The 17,736-nt window shown below is 44.1% G+C and overlaps 1 protein-coding gene across 1 annotated transcript in view; it reads left to right on the top strand.

The window, feature by feature from the left end:
* The window catches only part of LOC119456908 (uncharacterized), a 114,769-nt gene that overhangs the window by 52,084 nt on the left and 44,949 nt on the right, over window positions 1-17,736 (top strand). Inside the window, 4 exon segments of the mRNA XM_049669128.1 lie at window positions 1,636-1,775; window positions 3,154-3,272; window positions 12,126-12,403; window positions 14,540-14,584. Coding sequence (XP_049525085.1) covers window positions 1,636-1,775; window positions 3,154-3,272; window positions 12,126-12,403; window positions 14,540-14,584 — 582 coding nt within the window.

The raw sequence follows: 17,736 nt of genomic DNA, 5'->3' as shown, positions 1-17,736 counted from the left end.
CCACTATGACAGTATCTATCTATCTATCTATCTATCTATCTATCTATCTATCTATCTATCTATCTATCTATCTATCTATCTATCTATCTATCTATCTATCTATCTATCTATCTATCTATCTATCTATCTATCTATCTATCTATCTATCTATCTATCTATCTATCTATCTATCTATCTATCTATCTATCTATCTATCTAGCCACCTACGTCTTGGTGCTCTCATGGTCGTTTGTTAACTTGGTAGGTACCAAAATTGGCATAGTATGACAAGAGTGTATGACGAACATAAGTGATATGTCATGACATGAATATCATGACATGTGTGTCGTGTAGGTCATGAAACAGCCGCCTTCGTCTTGGTGCTCTTATGGTCGTTTCGTTAACTTGGTTTGTAACTGGAATGGGTTCGGACATGGGTACTAAATAAAGGGAACACTAAAGGATAATGGTAGAAGTCATAGTCATCAGCATGACTCAGCAAAAATGACAATGACGCAGTGAAAAGAGATTAACACTCAAAAGCCACTGAAATGGATTCGAACATAAATGATAGGTCATGGCATGCGTGTCATGTAGGTCATGAAAGAGGCGCCTACGTCTTTGTGCTCTCATGGTCGTTTCGTTAACTTGGTCGGCTCCCCGCACTCTGCTTCGCATAACATCGATTCCCACAGGGCGTGGGATCTGCGGGCTTTTTTTAAAGACAAGGTTACTTGCTTATACGACTGTAAAGTTTTACCTGTAAACATACACCAAAGAAGATGAGCGGAATTCTAACTTCCGGGAGGGGAGCACAAGGGTCATAGCTATCCTTATTCAATTGCCCGTCCTTTAGAAGTGGGTTCAAAAATATGCCCTAAGCAGACTATGCGTTTCAAATGTTTTTCGGGAAAAACATATATTCGTAATAGCATATTTGTATAAGCACATGTCTCGAGTGCAGTAAATTGATCTAGTTTGTATTTCTTTCGGTATTGCCTTCGAACAACAAACGGGGACTAAGAGTAGATGCGCGACTTCTTCAACACTGCTATCGTTGGAAATGTATTCTAGGTCCATGGGAACATGAATTCATTTCCGGCTGCATGGTGCAGGGGCCCGTGATGGTACATGCGTAAATGAAAGACGGTATAGTTTGGAGTCCTCGCATACATTTTCTTGGCCAACACCTGTATTGCGCATGAGACAGTCATGCAAGAATTGGTTCATCTCTTCCTACTCGTTTTGTTGAATGCTTGCCCCTTCGCTGATACGCTCTAGTACATGTGCAGCGCTGTCATGAAGAAGCGATTGGGTGAAGCTGCTATAATTCAACCAAATATCCGCACATGAGCTTTACGCGTGTAGCGTGCTGTGTCGGTATAGATCGATGTGGCCGCACATATCCGCGGCATTAGAAGACGACGAAAAATCACGGTGCGCGGTCCGTGGCGTGCACGTGAGCACGGTGCGTCCGGCAGAACGCTTTCGGCTATATACCGAACGCGTTGACCCCATTTACCGGTGTATCCTCCTTACAAGTGCACAAGTGTGCCGTTCTATACGTACACGTCAGTCAACCGCCGTTTGCTTTAACTGCCTCGGTTCGAAGACTAAGAGCCATATAGTCACGCCTGCGTCTCATTACGGAATAAGTAAACCAAGTAACGTTAACTGATTGTGACGCCTGCGTGTTCATCTGTGGCGTTTCACCTGCAGGATGCGGGCTCTCCAGCGTGAGCGACTCCCGCGTCGTAGGAGGACGGGTGGCTGACGTCGGTGCATGGCCATGGATGGTACGTGAACAGCAAGCTGACTTACTTAGCTGATTGATTGATTGATTGATCGATTGTAATAGAAATGACAGCGCAGTAAGGACAAGGGACAAGTCGTGACAGTACAAGCGCTAACTTTCAACAAAGGTTTCAATGCAGATCCTGAGCATATATATATACCCATCTGAATCTGCAGAGAGGAAGAAGAAAAACTGCCACGTGTCGTCTAGGTCGTCTAAGAAGATACAAAGATAAGGTAGCAGTGATTCCCTACCCGCATAAGTTTCTCACAATCTTTAGAAGGTAGGCAACGTTCCGGCGTCAAAGTGTTTTTCATGGCGCCAAATTAGCTTTTGAGTTTGTGCAAGTCGAGCTGTCCCACGAGAATGCGAAAACCAGACTGCAATATCAAGCACAAAGATCCCTACGTCCCTTGCAAAAAGGGCGTTGTTTACAAAATTCCACACTCTTGTGGAAAACACTACATTGGTCAGACGGGCAGGTGCTTGAATGTTCGTGTGCAAGAGCACAACAATAAAGTCAGCAACATTGCCACAGGCGGCCAACTGGCTGCCCAATGTAAAAAAAGGGACGCGCAGCCACCTTACCATCCTCTTTTCGATCAGACTGTTGTCGTGTATCGCCACGGGAACAGCTTGACCAGATAAATTGTAGAAGTTCCCGGAAATGGCACATGCAGGAGATGATTGAGTCAGTTGCCCGTCAGTGGCTTTATCAAAGAAAGAGCTCGCATTCTTGACATAAACGACACGTGCCAGCTTTCCTTCTTCATCTCTGCAGATTCAGATAGGTATATATATATATATATATATATATATATATATATATATATATATGCGCTCAGGATCTTCATTAAAACCTTTGTTGAAAGTTAGCGCTTGTCCTGTCTCGACTTGTCCCTCGTCTACACTGTTAGTTGTATTACGATAAATAATCAACACGTCCAAACATATTGCCTTTTGATTAATTGATTGATTCATTCATTCATTCATTATTTTTATTATGAATGTGCGTGTTTTGCTCGTAATACACTGGTATTGTTTAATGACTGTTCAGGAATTGGAAGGTGCGCTACATCAGAGCCGCATTACCAATGAAATCGAAGCTATACCCGTTTGCCCACATAACATGCACACCTATTCCAGAGACACAGCTGCATATGAAGTCCACAGAAGCAAAGAAGAAAAAATATACAGCTAACCATAAGAAGCATATTTGCACTCGCGTTAATAGAGAGGTACTTGCCCACTGTGCATTAAAAGCACAATCATAGGCGCGCGCGCTGATTTTCGTAGGACACAGCGTGGACAGCAAGGGCATACACCCCATGCGCTGTGCGCACGGAACGCACAGCTTTGGTATAACACTTCCTTTGCAGGCGGCCATCTACTTGAAGACCGAAGCCCAAGCAAAGGTCGGCTGCGGAGGTGCGCTACTCACAGATCGTCACGTGCTCACCGCAGCCCACTGCGTCAGCGTTGGCGCGCGTGCAAGACAGTAAGTGCGCTTGTTTGAGGTTTCTTTGTTTATTTTGTTTATTTTTTTTCTTTTTGATGGACAGTTAACGGTTCACGGGTTTCGGAGGCGAATGAGCGCCGGAAATTATATTTCTAAATGTGCAACACGCCTAGCTGTAAACACTTATTCTAATCTGAGATGAATTAATAATTTCAAAAAGCCTAAAGCTGAAAATGGAGAGTACCGAATAAAAATGAACGGATTGCGGCAAGATTGAAGAATTTAAGTTCCTGCTCAGCCAACAATATTTCAGCTTGAAGGATAGCACTGTTTATTATATGGCCAAAATGTTGCTTTTCATTAAAGTACAACCTGCGAGTACTGCAAGTCTTCGACGAACAGAAAGATCGGTATTCTCGACGGAAAGTACATTCGCACACTTGCAAAACAAAGCTAAAATGGCCTCGATGCAAGTGTGAATGTGAGATTACGGGCGCCGTAGCCGGTGAAAAGATGATATCCGATCACGCTGATCCTTTGTGTTTTTATTTTTTTTTTTATTTGTTTAATATATATATATATATATATATATATATATATATATACCACACGCGGCTTAGTGAGCATCTAGGCTGCTTGTTCACATGGTGCTACGTTATTTAGAATACTCGGGGGACAAAGCAGCAACCGTGGCCACCCGGTTGCATCCCTCCATCGACACGGAGACCTCCGGAGTATCCCGGGAATTGTGAATTGCGAAACGGTTGAACTGTTGGAAATGTGTCATGGACGTGATCGCGCCGGTACTTAGAGGGCAACGGAGCCGTCGTGCGCTTCGCCTAACATCAAAAGTGTTGCTATCTCCACCACATTTGTAGGATAGAAAAAATAGTCACGAAGTGTTTGTTTATCTATCTATCTATCTATCTATCTATCTATCTATCTATCTATCTATCTATCTATCTATCTATCTATCTATCTATCTATCTATCTATCTATCTATCTATCTATCTATCTATCTATCTATCTATCTATCTATCTATCTATGCACCTATCTATCTATCTGTCTATCTATCTATCTATCTTTATTTATTTGTTTATTTATTTATTTGTTTATTACCTGGGAGTAGTAATTCATGTACTCCGCAGAAACACGCTTCCGATTAGCAGGTCACATTCCGAGAACAATCCTTCGCTGCCACGATAAAGTTTCCAATCGAATTTTCTGCAAACACCCTTGAGAATTAGTCCCGTCCCATTGACCTCGTAACGTCCCGTTTTCAAAGCCGCTTTGACTTCATCCGCGCCTCCGCCGAGAGAATGCGCCATCATGTCAGCTTCCTCAGCTGCCCGCCGGTTGAAGTATGCCAGAATCGATAGTTTCAAAAGGAACAAACAAATCGCAAAGTACTGCAAAAGGGTTGTTAGTCCAGCTTGTCGGTGTGATGACATAATAAGGCAAAACAGCGCCCGTGTCGTTCGTTTCCTTAGTTTTTTGTCCCGTTCTTGTGCTGGCTGCAGTACTGAATCGCAAAGGCCACCCGAAGGAACATGTTATGCCAAGTTCAAGCTGTTATCTATGCAAATGGCTACCCACATTTGTGACGACAGGTTTTCTTCAATGGTCTTTCTGGAGGAAAGCAGAAGAAAACATTGACCTAAAAATCATTCCTGCAGAGCAGAATAATTTGCAGCGATAGCTGTTATTACCTTTTCCACCCCTCTAAATGTTAGCCGCTTGTCGTAAAGCAATTAGCAAAAGCATTGAAGTGTAGACCATTAGAGTTATCATTATCTAAGTCAATGTACATCACATTTACTGGCTGTTGTAAAGTGTCTTTTCTTTTTTCAATACTTTCTTCCATCCACAGTTATATGCCTCTGTAAGATGAGAAATGAAGCTGCGGGGTATTCAATGCATTGAAGACAACGACTGTCTTTACTGTAGCACGTAAAGGGTCCAAGCATAATCCTTGAAGAAGGTTATAGCTTGCACAAAGGTACTCGTATTACTCAAAGCTTACTCCTGGCACTCTTACCTGATTACTAGTAAATGGCGTTTGCAAAGCACCTGATGAAACAAAATTAAGTTCAGTTTGTTGCAAAACGTAAAACTTACATGCTGATGGAGCCAGTCTTGTAGAAAGCTGGACTAGTTAGAATGGAATCGATGTGAACCTGTACCACAGCTTCGACAATGCATTACTTCATTATAGTATATGCTAAGAAAAAAGCCGGCAGATCCCACTGCCTGTGGGATTCGTTGTTATGCGAAGTAGTGTGCGGGGAGCCTACCAAGCTAACGAAACGACTATGAGAGCACCAAGACGTATGCGGCTGTTTCATGACCTACATGACACGCATGTCATGGCATTCATGTCATGACCTATCATTTATGTTCGTGATACACTCTTGTCATACTATGGCAATTTTGGTACTTACCAAACGCCAAGACGTAGGCGGCTGTTTCATGACCTTCATGACACACATGTCATGATATTCATGTCATGCCCTATCATTTATGTTCTTCATACACTTTTGTCATATGCCAATTTTGGGACCTAACAAGTTAACAAAACGACCATGAGAGCACCAAGACGTAGCGGCTGTTTCATGACCTACATGACACACATATCATTATATTCATGTCATGACCTATCATTTATGTTCGTCATACACTCTCGTCATACTACGCCACTTTTGGTACCTACCAAGTAAACGTAACGACCATGAGAGTACGACGACGTAGGTGGCTGTTTTATGGCCTACATGACACGCATGTCACGAGATTCATGTCATGACCTATCATTTATGTTCGTCATACACTACCGAGCAGTGAGGGGTCTACTGAGCAGTATAAAAGTGTGCAGTGTCGGCGCAGAGCATTCCGACGTTCGGCGACAAATATGGCGAGGACTAAGAAGCAACTGTCTCCGGAAGAAGAAGCGGCGTGGCAAGAAAGATGACGGGAAGCTGCTCGAGCATGAAACAGGGAGCTGGTGGCTTCAACTACCACTACCCCATACTGTAAAGCTAGAGACAAGTTAAAGCTAAGTAAATGCCAAGTTAAAAGCTAAGAAAAGAGTCAAGTTCAAGCTAAGTAAAAGCCAAGTTGAAGTCACCAGCTCTGCTGTTTCATCAGTCTTCGCGACGTTAAGTCAGTGAAGCTGCGGTGTTTTTTTTTTTTTTTTTCATTACACTGCATGGGCGATGGCTCGTTGGTTACAATGGCTTTTGAAAAGTACTGCTAACAGTCATTCAAATTCAACCTTCAGGTGCAATAGTCGTCCGTTTATACGAATAATTCTTCAAATATTTGTTACAAAACGAACGAGTTGCAAACATGATTACAAAAGAGATGTGAGTGACTAATATTTAAAAAATATATCGTACACAGATGCTTCTAATTGTCAGTCACCAATTTTCAGCGTTTTGCTTCAGCAATCTATAAAAAAAGTATATTCTAATTCGTTCAGAGATTGATTGATCTTCTGCTCGTGTGTAATTTTGTATGCGTTCTAGAAGCAGTGTCCGTGTCGCCGAAGACAAAACATTGTTTAACATGTTGTGATGACAAGTCTTGCAAAGCAACATTAACGAGGATTAGTAAAGGAGAATATCATGAATAACTAAGATAACCCCAAGAAGTCTAACATTTTCTTTGTTCTGTCTTTCAGCCATAATGCTTGTACATACAGGATAGTTTCTGTGATATGCACGATACATGTGAAAGGTAGAAAACGAGATTCTCTGAATTTTGTCGACCTTAATACAAGTACGCTGTCGCGTCTGTGACGCACGTTAATGCACAAAAATATGCGATCTACAAAGCGAAACTAGTACGACCTTATTTCCGTTTGTACATGAAATACAGCCCATGAGAAAGGGCATTTTCGTTTCAGACTATCCGTCACTGTCGAAATAAAGGATTCGCCAGGAAGTGCTTAGCATATGACAAGAAATATTCAATGTTCCCGACTCCACTCAATGTATGCCGCGAAGGGGCTGATCTGTCAGTCCTTTCATCTCTCCTCACACCGTATTTCTACACGTATAACCCTCTTCAAGGCACAAAACCACAACTGTCGCTATCAGCTCAGAAAGGAACATATCCGAAGGCAACAGAAAAAAAATGTTCACGTTTTCATATTTGAAAACAGCTCTGTTCATTTCTCGATGGCAACGAATTCGCACAGACATTTATTTCTTGGGATTTAAGTCATTTCCTCAGCTTTATAGCTGTCGTGCAAGCTGATGTAGCATCAGCACTGCACAGAATACCTTCCTGTATTCCACCGAAATACTCATAAGCCCCGTACCATAATGAGATATGATCATATGGGTTTATATGGAGCAATACGAATTTCCCATTTAATCATACATGATTGTTGATTCAGGTCGTAGAGGACATACGTTTTTTTTTTTCCACTATGGGAGCCTATTAGTTAAGAATTTTCAGTTGTTCCCGATGAGGGAAAAAGAAACAAGGATACGCAGGTAGGTTAACCAGATGCACTTTCGGTCTGCTACCCTGCAATGGGCGAAGGGGATATAGGGATGAAAAGAAAGAAAGAAGAAAAGTGAGAGAGCACTAGTCGCGCGCACACTTCAAGGAGCACACCATTTTTATAAACGGTTGCAGAGACCTGTCTACTTCAACCACTGTAACAACGCCCTCATTGCTGGTGTTGGGCTGCTGAGCACGAGGTCGCGGGATCAAATCCCGGCCACGGCGGCTGCATTTCGATGGGGGCGAAATGCGAAAACACCCGTGTACTCAGATTTAGGTGCACGTTAAAGAACCCCAGGTGGTCCAAATTTCCGGAATCCCCCACTACGGCGTGCCTCATAATCAGATCGTGGTTCTGGCACGTAAAACCCCATAATTTTTTTAAAGCCCTCATTGCTCTCTGCGCCAGCGACGAGCACGGCCATGGTCCAGTGAAATTGGCTTCTGAAAACGGTCTGGAGCCCACAGTGCTTAGGAGCTAAAAAGAACATTGACGAAGTGTCACTCAGTCCGGCTTTCAGATTTATGTCACCAGCTTGTGATGTTAAATCATGTTTTCTGTCCCCTATACCCGTGCAAACGTTTTACACATCTCAGTGAAATGTAGAATTGGTCGCACGTTGTTCTGTAGCTATTCTGCGAGCTACAGACGAAGCACTTTCAATCTCCGCGGTACGATCTCGAACCTTTCGAGCTGCGTTACAAGGTCAGAACTAAGTGCCTGCTCGGAAGTTCTGCAGGAGGTTTCAAAATAATAATAAACCTTATGTCTGCATGAAATACAAATAATAAATAGCACAGTCCAAGTTAAAGAGGCTTCTCGGTGTCTAGAGGCCAGAAGGCAGTCAGAAACGTTAATAACACAATTCTACGTCACATAGAAATGGTATATTGCGACAAAATTTGAAAGCACGCCAATACAAAAAATTCAAATTTAACAAAGCAATGAAGTGATGAATTAGAACGCAGAAATTGAATAATAGTTCGAAATGGCACAGCAAATATTGAGGTCTTTCCTCATAAATATGATTTCGGTGAGTGTTTTGATTTAACTGATCTAACTGGCAGAGAAATGAAAATGTGACCAACATGAAATCTTCTCGGAAAATGACGAAAGCGGGTAAAATATCTATAGGTGTAAAATAAGGGGTTATGTCTTAAATGACGCACCTGAATATGACGGACAGGGAAATCACTATACCAGAAACGTCTCCATATAACAGCGTGAAGGAATAGGGCATTAAAAGAAGGCAATGGAAGTAGGCAAAATAATTCTGGCTTGCTGACATGCTAAGATTACAAGTGACATTCTAATCGAAACTCGGTAGTCTCAAGGGCTCTACTTTTCCCACCATCCCCTTCCGAAAACCGAACTCGTAGGCACTGTATCTCATTGTTCTTCAACATGCCGGGTGTCCTAGCTAACACAGAGCAAAATTTAAAACGAAAACCCAAGCATACTGTACGGATAAAGCCAACTGTATGCTGTTACCAGTCTTGTGAGGAAGCAGCCAGTATATGTTTTTACGATTAATTACGTAATTAGTCGCGCATAACTATGTTTTTCATAATTAACCTTACGGCGGGAATGTCAATACCAAGTTTTAAAGAACATTTGAAGATATGCCTTTCAACTGTGCTTTTAATTTTTACCTTTTAAGTGTTTTGAGGTAACTAACGAATGTGCACTTCATTTGCACCCCTCCTCCCCCACTGTGCGCACGCCTATGACAACAACAGACTATACAAGAGTGAGACTACGAAGAAATGGTGACCTGACAAAATAAAATGGGTAGGATACATTTGAGTGCGCCTTACAAATTATTTGAGTGCGCTACCGTGAAGCCGAATTCCATGCCAATGTTTGTGATACAACCGTCATCTCCCCTTGCGAAACTTTCGTGCCAGTTTTACACGCGAAAACGCTGTACATGGGTGACTGCGAGTATCAATTTCGCATTCAGCAATCGATCCAACAGCCACAAGTTTTGTTATTTAATGAGAGGGTGAAGCGCAGCTGATCTGCTCAAGGGCAGAACTCGGCGAAGATTAGATTTTTTTTTTTACCTAAACTTTCTTTGGAACGACATCATCGATGTAAAAGCCGTCATTTCCCACTGTCCTAAAGGAAACCTTCTAGTCTTTTCTTTCTTCTTTCTTTCTTTCTTTCTTTCTTTCTTTCTTTCTTTCTTTCTTTCTTTCTTTCTTTTCTTCTTTTCTCTCTTCTTTTTCTTTTTTGTCGTGTACATGCATGTGTTTGTACATGCGTGTGTGTCAGGCAAAAAAATTTCATGCACTCCGTTTGCCACAGGCGAGAGTAAGTGCCGGCTTTTTTATATATGTGCGTTCCTTAACTCTGACTTCTTTTACGAGGTCAGACGTATATTTCGCCCTCCGCTAGCATCTCCTCTGACTCGGCCCAGCTTTCCACTCACTTGATTGCATTATGATCCATCTAGTCGGGCACATTTTAAGATATCCGGTCGTCCGAACCATCTCCAACATTTGTTAGATTACCTTCGCTTAGAAGAGTGCCATTTCTGCCAAAGATGAGATGCTCAAGGCTTGAGGAAAAGTATAGTAAAGCGATACATATCACCAGTTTTAGAGTTTATATAAATGTTTTCCTTGCTCATGTCCTATAAACGATAATATTGAAAAACCTTCTTACGCAATGAAAGCATTGGACAGTGCCCCTTAGTGTGCCTATGTGGCGCCTACACGGACTCTTTGATAGTCCCCACACCGACAGTTTTAATTAATCAATAGACTCCCGTTAGTTCAACATTTGCGGAACCGCGAAATTTGATAAAATAAACCGAAAGGTCGAATTAACAAACGGCGGCAAAGTGAACTAATTCCAATCTCTTTTATTGCTTAAAGTACGACATACTGTTTTAACACAGTATTATAATAACTTTACGTGTCATCGTTTGTCAGCGGCCCACAGACGTCAACACTGTCGTCGGCTCTGACAAAATCCTCAAAAGAGACATCGCCCAGCGCACGGCGAAAGTCTTCATCATCACTGCAGGATATGTTGCTGCCGTCACCATTTAATCGCCTAGGGAAGCAGTATAGAGTCGTCTGCCGAGTTTTCTCTCTTTTCAAGCTTTCACTGACCACTGAGGGCATGATGGGGCGCTGGTGGGGTTCGAATTAACCGAAGGGCATGCTTTCGTGTGTTCGAACTTAACGAGTTTTTCTTCCACAGCAATGTATGCTTTCTCGCCTGGACATTCCAGTGCGTTCAATTTGAGCGATAAGTCGAATTAACAATGGTCGCCTTAACGGGAGTCGACTGTATTGTTCATTCTTCCTTTTTTTTTAATTTTCGCTCCCATATTCCCTTTCCTAAGTCCAGGGTAGCCAACCGGAAATATTGTCTAATTAATCTCCTCGTCTTTTCTTTGCTTATACACTCTCTATCTTACCATGTTTTGCAGACTACACAAAGGTGCTAGGAAGCAATGTCTCATAACTCGGGCATCAATATGAATGAAGTCATTGATTGAATGGATTTACCGTCCTAAAGCGAAAGCGACACACGGGTTGTGAGACGCCGTAGTGGGGTGCTTTGGATTCATTTTTACCACTCCAAGCTCGTTAACGTGTTCCCAAAGCACAATACACAGCCTTTTTTTTTCTTTTTCTTCATTCTGCTTTCATCGAAACGTAGCTGCCGTGGATGGGGCCATTATCGGTGCTGAACTTTAAAAAGCACGTGCTGATGGGATTGATGTAAGCCGAGGCAAGGCTGTGCCGTGAGCAACTGACGCAGACCCGAAAGCTGCGTGCCTCTGGTGTCGCTCGTTGCCAGGGAACCGATCTGTGAAGAACATGATCCGTACTATGGATATTTCGGCGCTCTTGATTTTTTTACCGTGTTTTCTCATTTGCATCAATCGGACGGGACGACATGGCGGCAATGTGTCTGTTTCTTAGTGCTTGGACGGGTGACACGTAAGTAGTAAGTTCAGTACGCGATCGAGTGGCCAGATGGTATTCACTGTCTAGCGGATAATGACGGCGTGTGTTAGAACCAGACTGCCACAAGAATGCAGTGTCAGGGAGGTAGTCATAAATCACAGCTTTCTTGAAGTGCATTGATTGAAGCAACCTACTCACAGCCTCTTTTAACCCCGCAATCCCAAACACCCTTCTTACGCCAAAGAAAATTAAAACACCTTGTTCATCCTTGTTTCTAGCCACGAAGCCACGAATATCCACGAATAAATGAAATGGTATAGTAAACTGCTAGTTAGCATAGGATATGCTGAGACAACCCCGACTGAACACGCTACTAAAAGCTTTTCGCGGTACCAGGGTATCAAAAATTATACGTCGGGTGCTGTTGGGTGAATGAGTGTCGACACGTGCAGGCTTCCCGCCCGGGTGCTGACCGTGAGGCTGGGCGACCACGACCTGAACTCGAGCGACGACCACACGACGCCCGTCGACGTCGAGGTGGCCGACGTGGTCCGCCACCCACGCTACGACCGGCGCACGTACGCCAACGACATCGCGCTGCTCGTGCTGCGCAAGCCGGTCACGTGGGGCCGGTACGTGATGCCCGTGTGCCTCCCTTTCGGCCCCCTGGCCACGAACACCCTGGACGGCCACAACGCCTTCATCGTTGGCTGGGGTGCCACGCAATTCAGTGAGTATACCACGAGAAACACCGATTGGTCGCCTCGGCTGTCCATCCTCAGAATGATCCATAAAATCGATCAACATCAATCGCACATTCGCGCCATTGGATGACAGCCATTGTCTAGACACAGGATGCAGGATTACCCACCTTGCCTTTTATTGGCTCTCGAGGATTATGTAAGACGCTACTGTATTTGTATTTTGTATTTGTTTACAGTTAAAAAGACTGCGTCACTCTCATGTTTCTATACGCTATAGGCCCATTTGCCAGCCGGACGCTCCTCCGGTGAGCCTCTTCGACTTTGATAACCAATTACACGCAACGCAAAGGGATAGACATCTAAATTAGCAAGTGTGCTAGACTTGCCCTGGAGTCCTTAAGTTAACACTCAACCATAAAACTGAAGCAAACCGGCCACTTTAACTCACTAAGAGACAACATAGACATGCATATTCAGTTGTAAATACAAATACTTCAAATACTTCAAATGCTTCATGGTTGACGAAAACTGACCAGACTGGGAAAGGAAACCGCTAACTCACCCCCGATTCCCCCGACATTAGCACCACGGGATTATTTGCCAAGGATAAATGTAGACTCCATTCCAAAAAGTATGCACCCAGAAAAGAATAAAAAACGCTGGTCAAAAAGAATAAATATGATGCAGCATGCAGAGAGACGATAAAAGCGCGTACTATACAGATTGCAGTCATAACGCCGAAAGCAACAAAGCAGTGGTAGAGGAGCATGACTCAACGCTTGTGGAAAGTTGCTTGAGAGTCCCAACTTCTCAAGACGCGGAATTGCTGGCGATAATACTCGCCATAACGAAAATGACCCATATGTCCGACTCGAATATGATCCGAACAGGCAGCCAAGGCGCTTGCAGAGACATTCAAAATGATGACCCGCCATTACACGTACGCACAAAGCTCCACATGTGCGTGTAGGCTCAAGCCCTTCGACACGTGCGTATACAGTGTGTTCCAGGCCATCAAGAATTGCAAGGAAATTTAAGAGCACACAAGCTATCCCACTCAGCTAATCTGGGACCTCCATTGCTTTGTCATGTCGAGGACACTTACAACCCAAGAACAGCGCAGAGGATGCGGCAAAACGAAAGGCTGTACATTTTGAAGTCTCCCAGGGTAGCACCAACACTTTTCAACACACCATCCTACACGAATTCGAGAGAGGACGTCTCAGTTGTACGAAAAGCGCAAACACACACATTACTCGCACAACACTACACGCATTACATTAACAGTAACCCAGGCTCCCCCACTTGTAAACACTGCCGAGCATACCCGCCAAATAAGCACACCTTGTGGCAGTGCCCCGCCCAAACTCCACTTACAAATAAACAATACTTTCGAAATTACCACCCAGCATGCGTCCCGGCAGCTGGGAGGAGTGGACCACTCCTCCACGAAAGTCAGAAAAACTATATGGTGCATGCTTCTGGTGCAGCACGCCAAGAATTTGCAGGGACAGGAGGCATGAGTCAACCAGGAGACCCGGACTGGGGCCTTAGTTCCTACGGAACTAATAAATGTTATTTATCTCTCTCTCCTCGACTTTCCTTTTAGTGTTAGCTTCTTTGCGACGACCCAATCCTTTCACCCTTTAACCCGGAATGTGGCCTGCTGCAGTTGCAATTTGATTGAATTCCAGCGGATTGTAAAGAACGCTGTCCATGGCAATCGTTATTGATCACTTCTGCCAGAATTTTCCTTTACGTCGTTCTCTCTGCCGTGTTTTGGTTAGCTGGTTCATAGCTATCAATACAGCACACACAAAAAAAAGGTATCGGCGGATGATTTATACAGATACAGATGCCTACTATTAGCTATCTTGTTTCTGTCAAGTGCTGAAAACAGATTCACCGCGGCCTATGTGTGACTGTAACTTAAGCAACATACCAGCTGCGCTGCGCATACCTCAGTAACACCACACCCCCAGTCCATACCTTTTAACTCAGCCCTTTAGGAGTTTCCCTCACACGCCGCTTTTGATCAAAACGCCGAAATGAAATGGATCAGTGGCTCTCACGCTTACCCGGGCAGTCTTGTTCATTTTGTAATGGATGTAAATAAGTTTCCCATCGTGACGAGGCCTCTGATGTTACCACCGTTCCCCCAGGCTTGCCACAAGGGGGCGTACCTGAGCCCACGCGCAGCGAAACAGGTAATCTTTCCGTCAGCTCAATCTGTGTGCCACCATGTGCCCCTGCTTCGACCTACCTGTTCCCTCGCTGAGAGCAAAATATTGCAAGCTTTCTTCTAGCCTTTTTAGTGGGTCCCAAAGCGTACACAAAACGTTGCTAAATAAACTGAACTGCAGGTAAACGTTGTTTCTGCGTCCGCTTGCCTCTCCTCGCCAAGAAGACTCAAAATACCACGTATTGGCAGTGAGCTTCGCTGTTCACTGAGATTTTCCATTGAGACTGCCAATTTTCACGGATTGCATACGCTGCCAAAAAAAAAAAGCATTCTGCGTTTCTTTTGTCTTCATGCACGGTACTCTGAATACAAATCAGCGTTATCATTTGACTATACAGGGTTACTAATATAACAGAACAATGCATACATCAGTGTGATAAAAGAATTTAAAAAGAGCGTTTCTGAGCTGATTTAAGAAATACCCGGGTAACGGCGGCCGCAATATAGTGGACAGGCAATACAAAGGCACAATTGTCCACCCCGATAAGTATGCGCGTTAAAGAACTCTGCATATTGAATATTCATGTAACAACCACTCCGTTGCAAATTTTTGCTTGTTTAAGGAGTTGAAAATGATCAGTCCTTGTACGGGATCGTTTGACATTCACATAGGACAAGCTACTTCATTTTTACGCTCAGTATTTTCGTTCTTCGGCGTACATTGGAGCTGATGGCTCCTCGTAGCCTTGGTACCCGCCGAGCAGAACACATCGCTTTGACTGTGAACAAAAGCAAATCACTGGCGCTGTATTTGTATCCGTGCGCGCTGTGGGTTAAAAAAAATTTAGTTTCTGATTAAATTGAGGCGTGCTGAATCTGAGCCATTATTCACAAATCAGTTCTTGTGCTAGAGCTGTACGTAAGAACGAGGGCCAGCCAGTCAAGGCAGCGGACACGACATTAATGAAGGCACCGGGCCAACGATGAAACAATTCTTACGAAGGAAAACTCTTGAATTTGACCGCTGTTCACAAGGCTGCTTGCCACTCGCACTTCGCACTGGCCTATCCAACTCTCTTACCACTATCCGCGGCTTCATCTGCTCAGTGTTATGCTTGTGCATATCATTGTATTATCTTAGCACAAAAGTTTATAACGCTGTGCAACTGCTGGAATCGCTCTTCGTTCTTCGCTGCTCTTTGCTGGCGTCTAGCTTGTGCAGCGGCTGCTCAATACTGGACGCAATCGCTTGACTTTGATGGTCATGGCATTTGCGTAAGCAATGTGACGAGTCATGTATTGACGACAAGATTCTGCGTGTCCTTTCTGTTTTGTTAATGCTATTAACATTCGTTGGGAACTTAACACAGTTTGCGGTATGTCTCTATGTATCTATGTCTATGTATCTATATCTCTGTATATGTATGTCCGTGCCTAACCTCTTTCCCGCCAACTTGAGTCACTGGGTAGCCCATGGTCAAGTGGGTAGAGCATCGGCCTTCCCTTAAGGAATCGTGTTCAAAACCAACCTTCGGACCAACTGTAGTTTCTCTGTATGTAACTCTGAATATTTAGTGGTGCTCTTCAATAAACCTTTTTAATGCCAACAAGGGTCACTAGGTGTGTGTCACTGGGCATATGCCGCCTTCTATAATGATCATTATATAAAACATATCATCGACAGTTACTCATAAGATAGATTGCTAATAGCATTAGAGTCACCAATAATTTCTAAAGGATGAATGCACCACCAATTTGTTTTTCTCCCTCCATTCCGTATCGTATAAAGGCGCGCATACACGTGTCAAGTTCCCCCACTACACGACTACTGTCTAATGTATCGAGTGAAGGCCAAGTTCAACGGCATATTCGGATTGGCCCACTGGCTACACGAGTGCGCACATCTTTACGGCGTAGAAAAACGCTTTCAAATCAAATCCAGAATTGGAAGTGAAGCCCCGCACAAGGAGCAAGAAGCGACAAAAGCACTTGCCTAACAGGTGCCACTCAAGGGAATCGTTCCGGTCCTTTCCGTTCTATTTTCGGTTTCACCTTTCCCGCTTCATTTACACTGCTCTATCAGAGTGATCTCGGCTCAAGAATGGCTCACCAATATGCCGTTTGAACCCACGGCTGGCGCTCCCGTTCTTCCATAGCGCTAAACTGGCTCAGAAATTTCAGAAAACGTTGCTTCGCAACTATAGTGCTGCGTGGCAGCGGTTCTAATCTGCCTTGCGAATTCGGCATACAGAAGACTTGCACTTTTCTTGTGCGACCTAATCACGCTTTACTGCACAATCTGTCTCGCGTTGCGAAGCGGCCAACGGCGGGCACGAGCAAGATATACTTCTCACCGGGCACTTTCACTTCACTGTCGAAATTATGCTGACAGCGAGAAATACTTACATGCATTTGCCTATAGGCAGGGCGCAGGTTACTGTTTGGGCTGCACAGCGCCTGTCCGTCTCCTTTTCTTGAAGGTCGGACGTCAACAGTACGCAGATAGCTCAGTGTCTGGTGAGTATCGTATACAAGGATCTGGGTAGGTCACGAGGTTACCAGTCCAAGTCACGTTGCCGGGTGAACCGTGAACACACTTTCTTTTAGCTTGTGTTTAAAATCGAGGGACAGCCTTCTAGCGGAAACTGGGGCATGAAGCCCCCACTTTATGCAACCTGCGCTGAAGCTTTCCACGATTGACCGCAGCGCCGCAACACACATCCTAGCGAGCGGAGAAAGCAGAATTTGATGGACGCGATTCAGATTTGGGTTGATACTTTCGATGGCTTATCACTAGGTAAGAGTACCCGAGACGCGCAAATGGTATACTACGCTAACCATGGTGGGATGATAACGCATAGTCGGGCCGCAGAACGAACGAGCAACCCGACGGATGGCAGCGTGGCCTTTAAGGTGGCGGTCCCACTCCGGCGGCACGAGCCCCCCGTTTTTAGTACTTTTGGAGCAACCGTGGCGGCTCTTCTACTTATGATATGAAGTTGTCGTATAAACCATAAAAACCTTAATTCTTGTAGATTCCAACTGTATATAATATAAAGAAACTGATTGGTGTGATTTAGAAATAAATGTTCAAGAACAAGCATGAGATACATGGTTTTTGCGAACTGTGTCTCAGTTGTGACCATATTTAGAAGAAACTACCGCACTTACTGCATT

Source organism: Dermacentor silvarum, chromosome 6 (genome assembly GCF_013339745.2).
Source record: "Dermacentor silvarum isolate Dsil-2018 chromosome 6, BIME_Dsil_1.4, whole genome shotgun sequence".
Lineage (NCBI taxonomy): Eukaryota > Metazoa > Arthropoda > Arachnida > Ixodida > Ixodidae > Dermacentor > Dermacentor silvarum.
The sequence above is the reverse complement of the archived record's forward strand: the minus strand, read 5'-3'. Positions and strand labels throughout refer to the sequence as shown.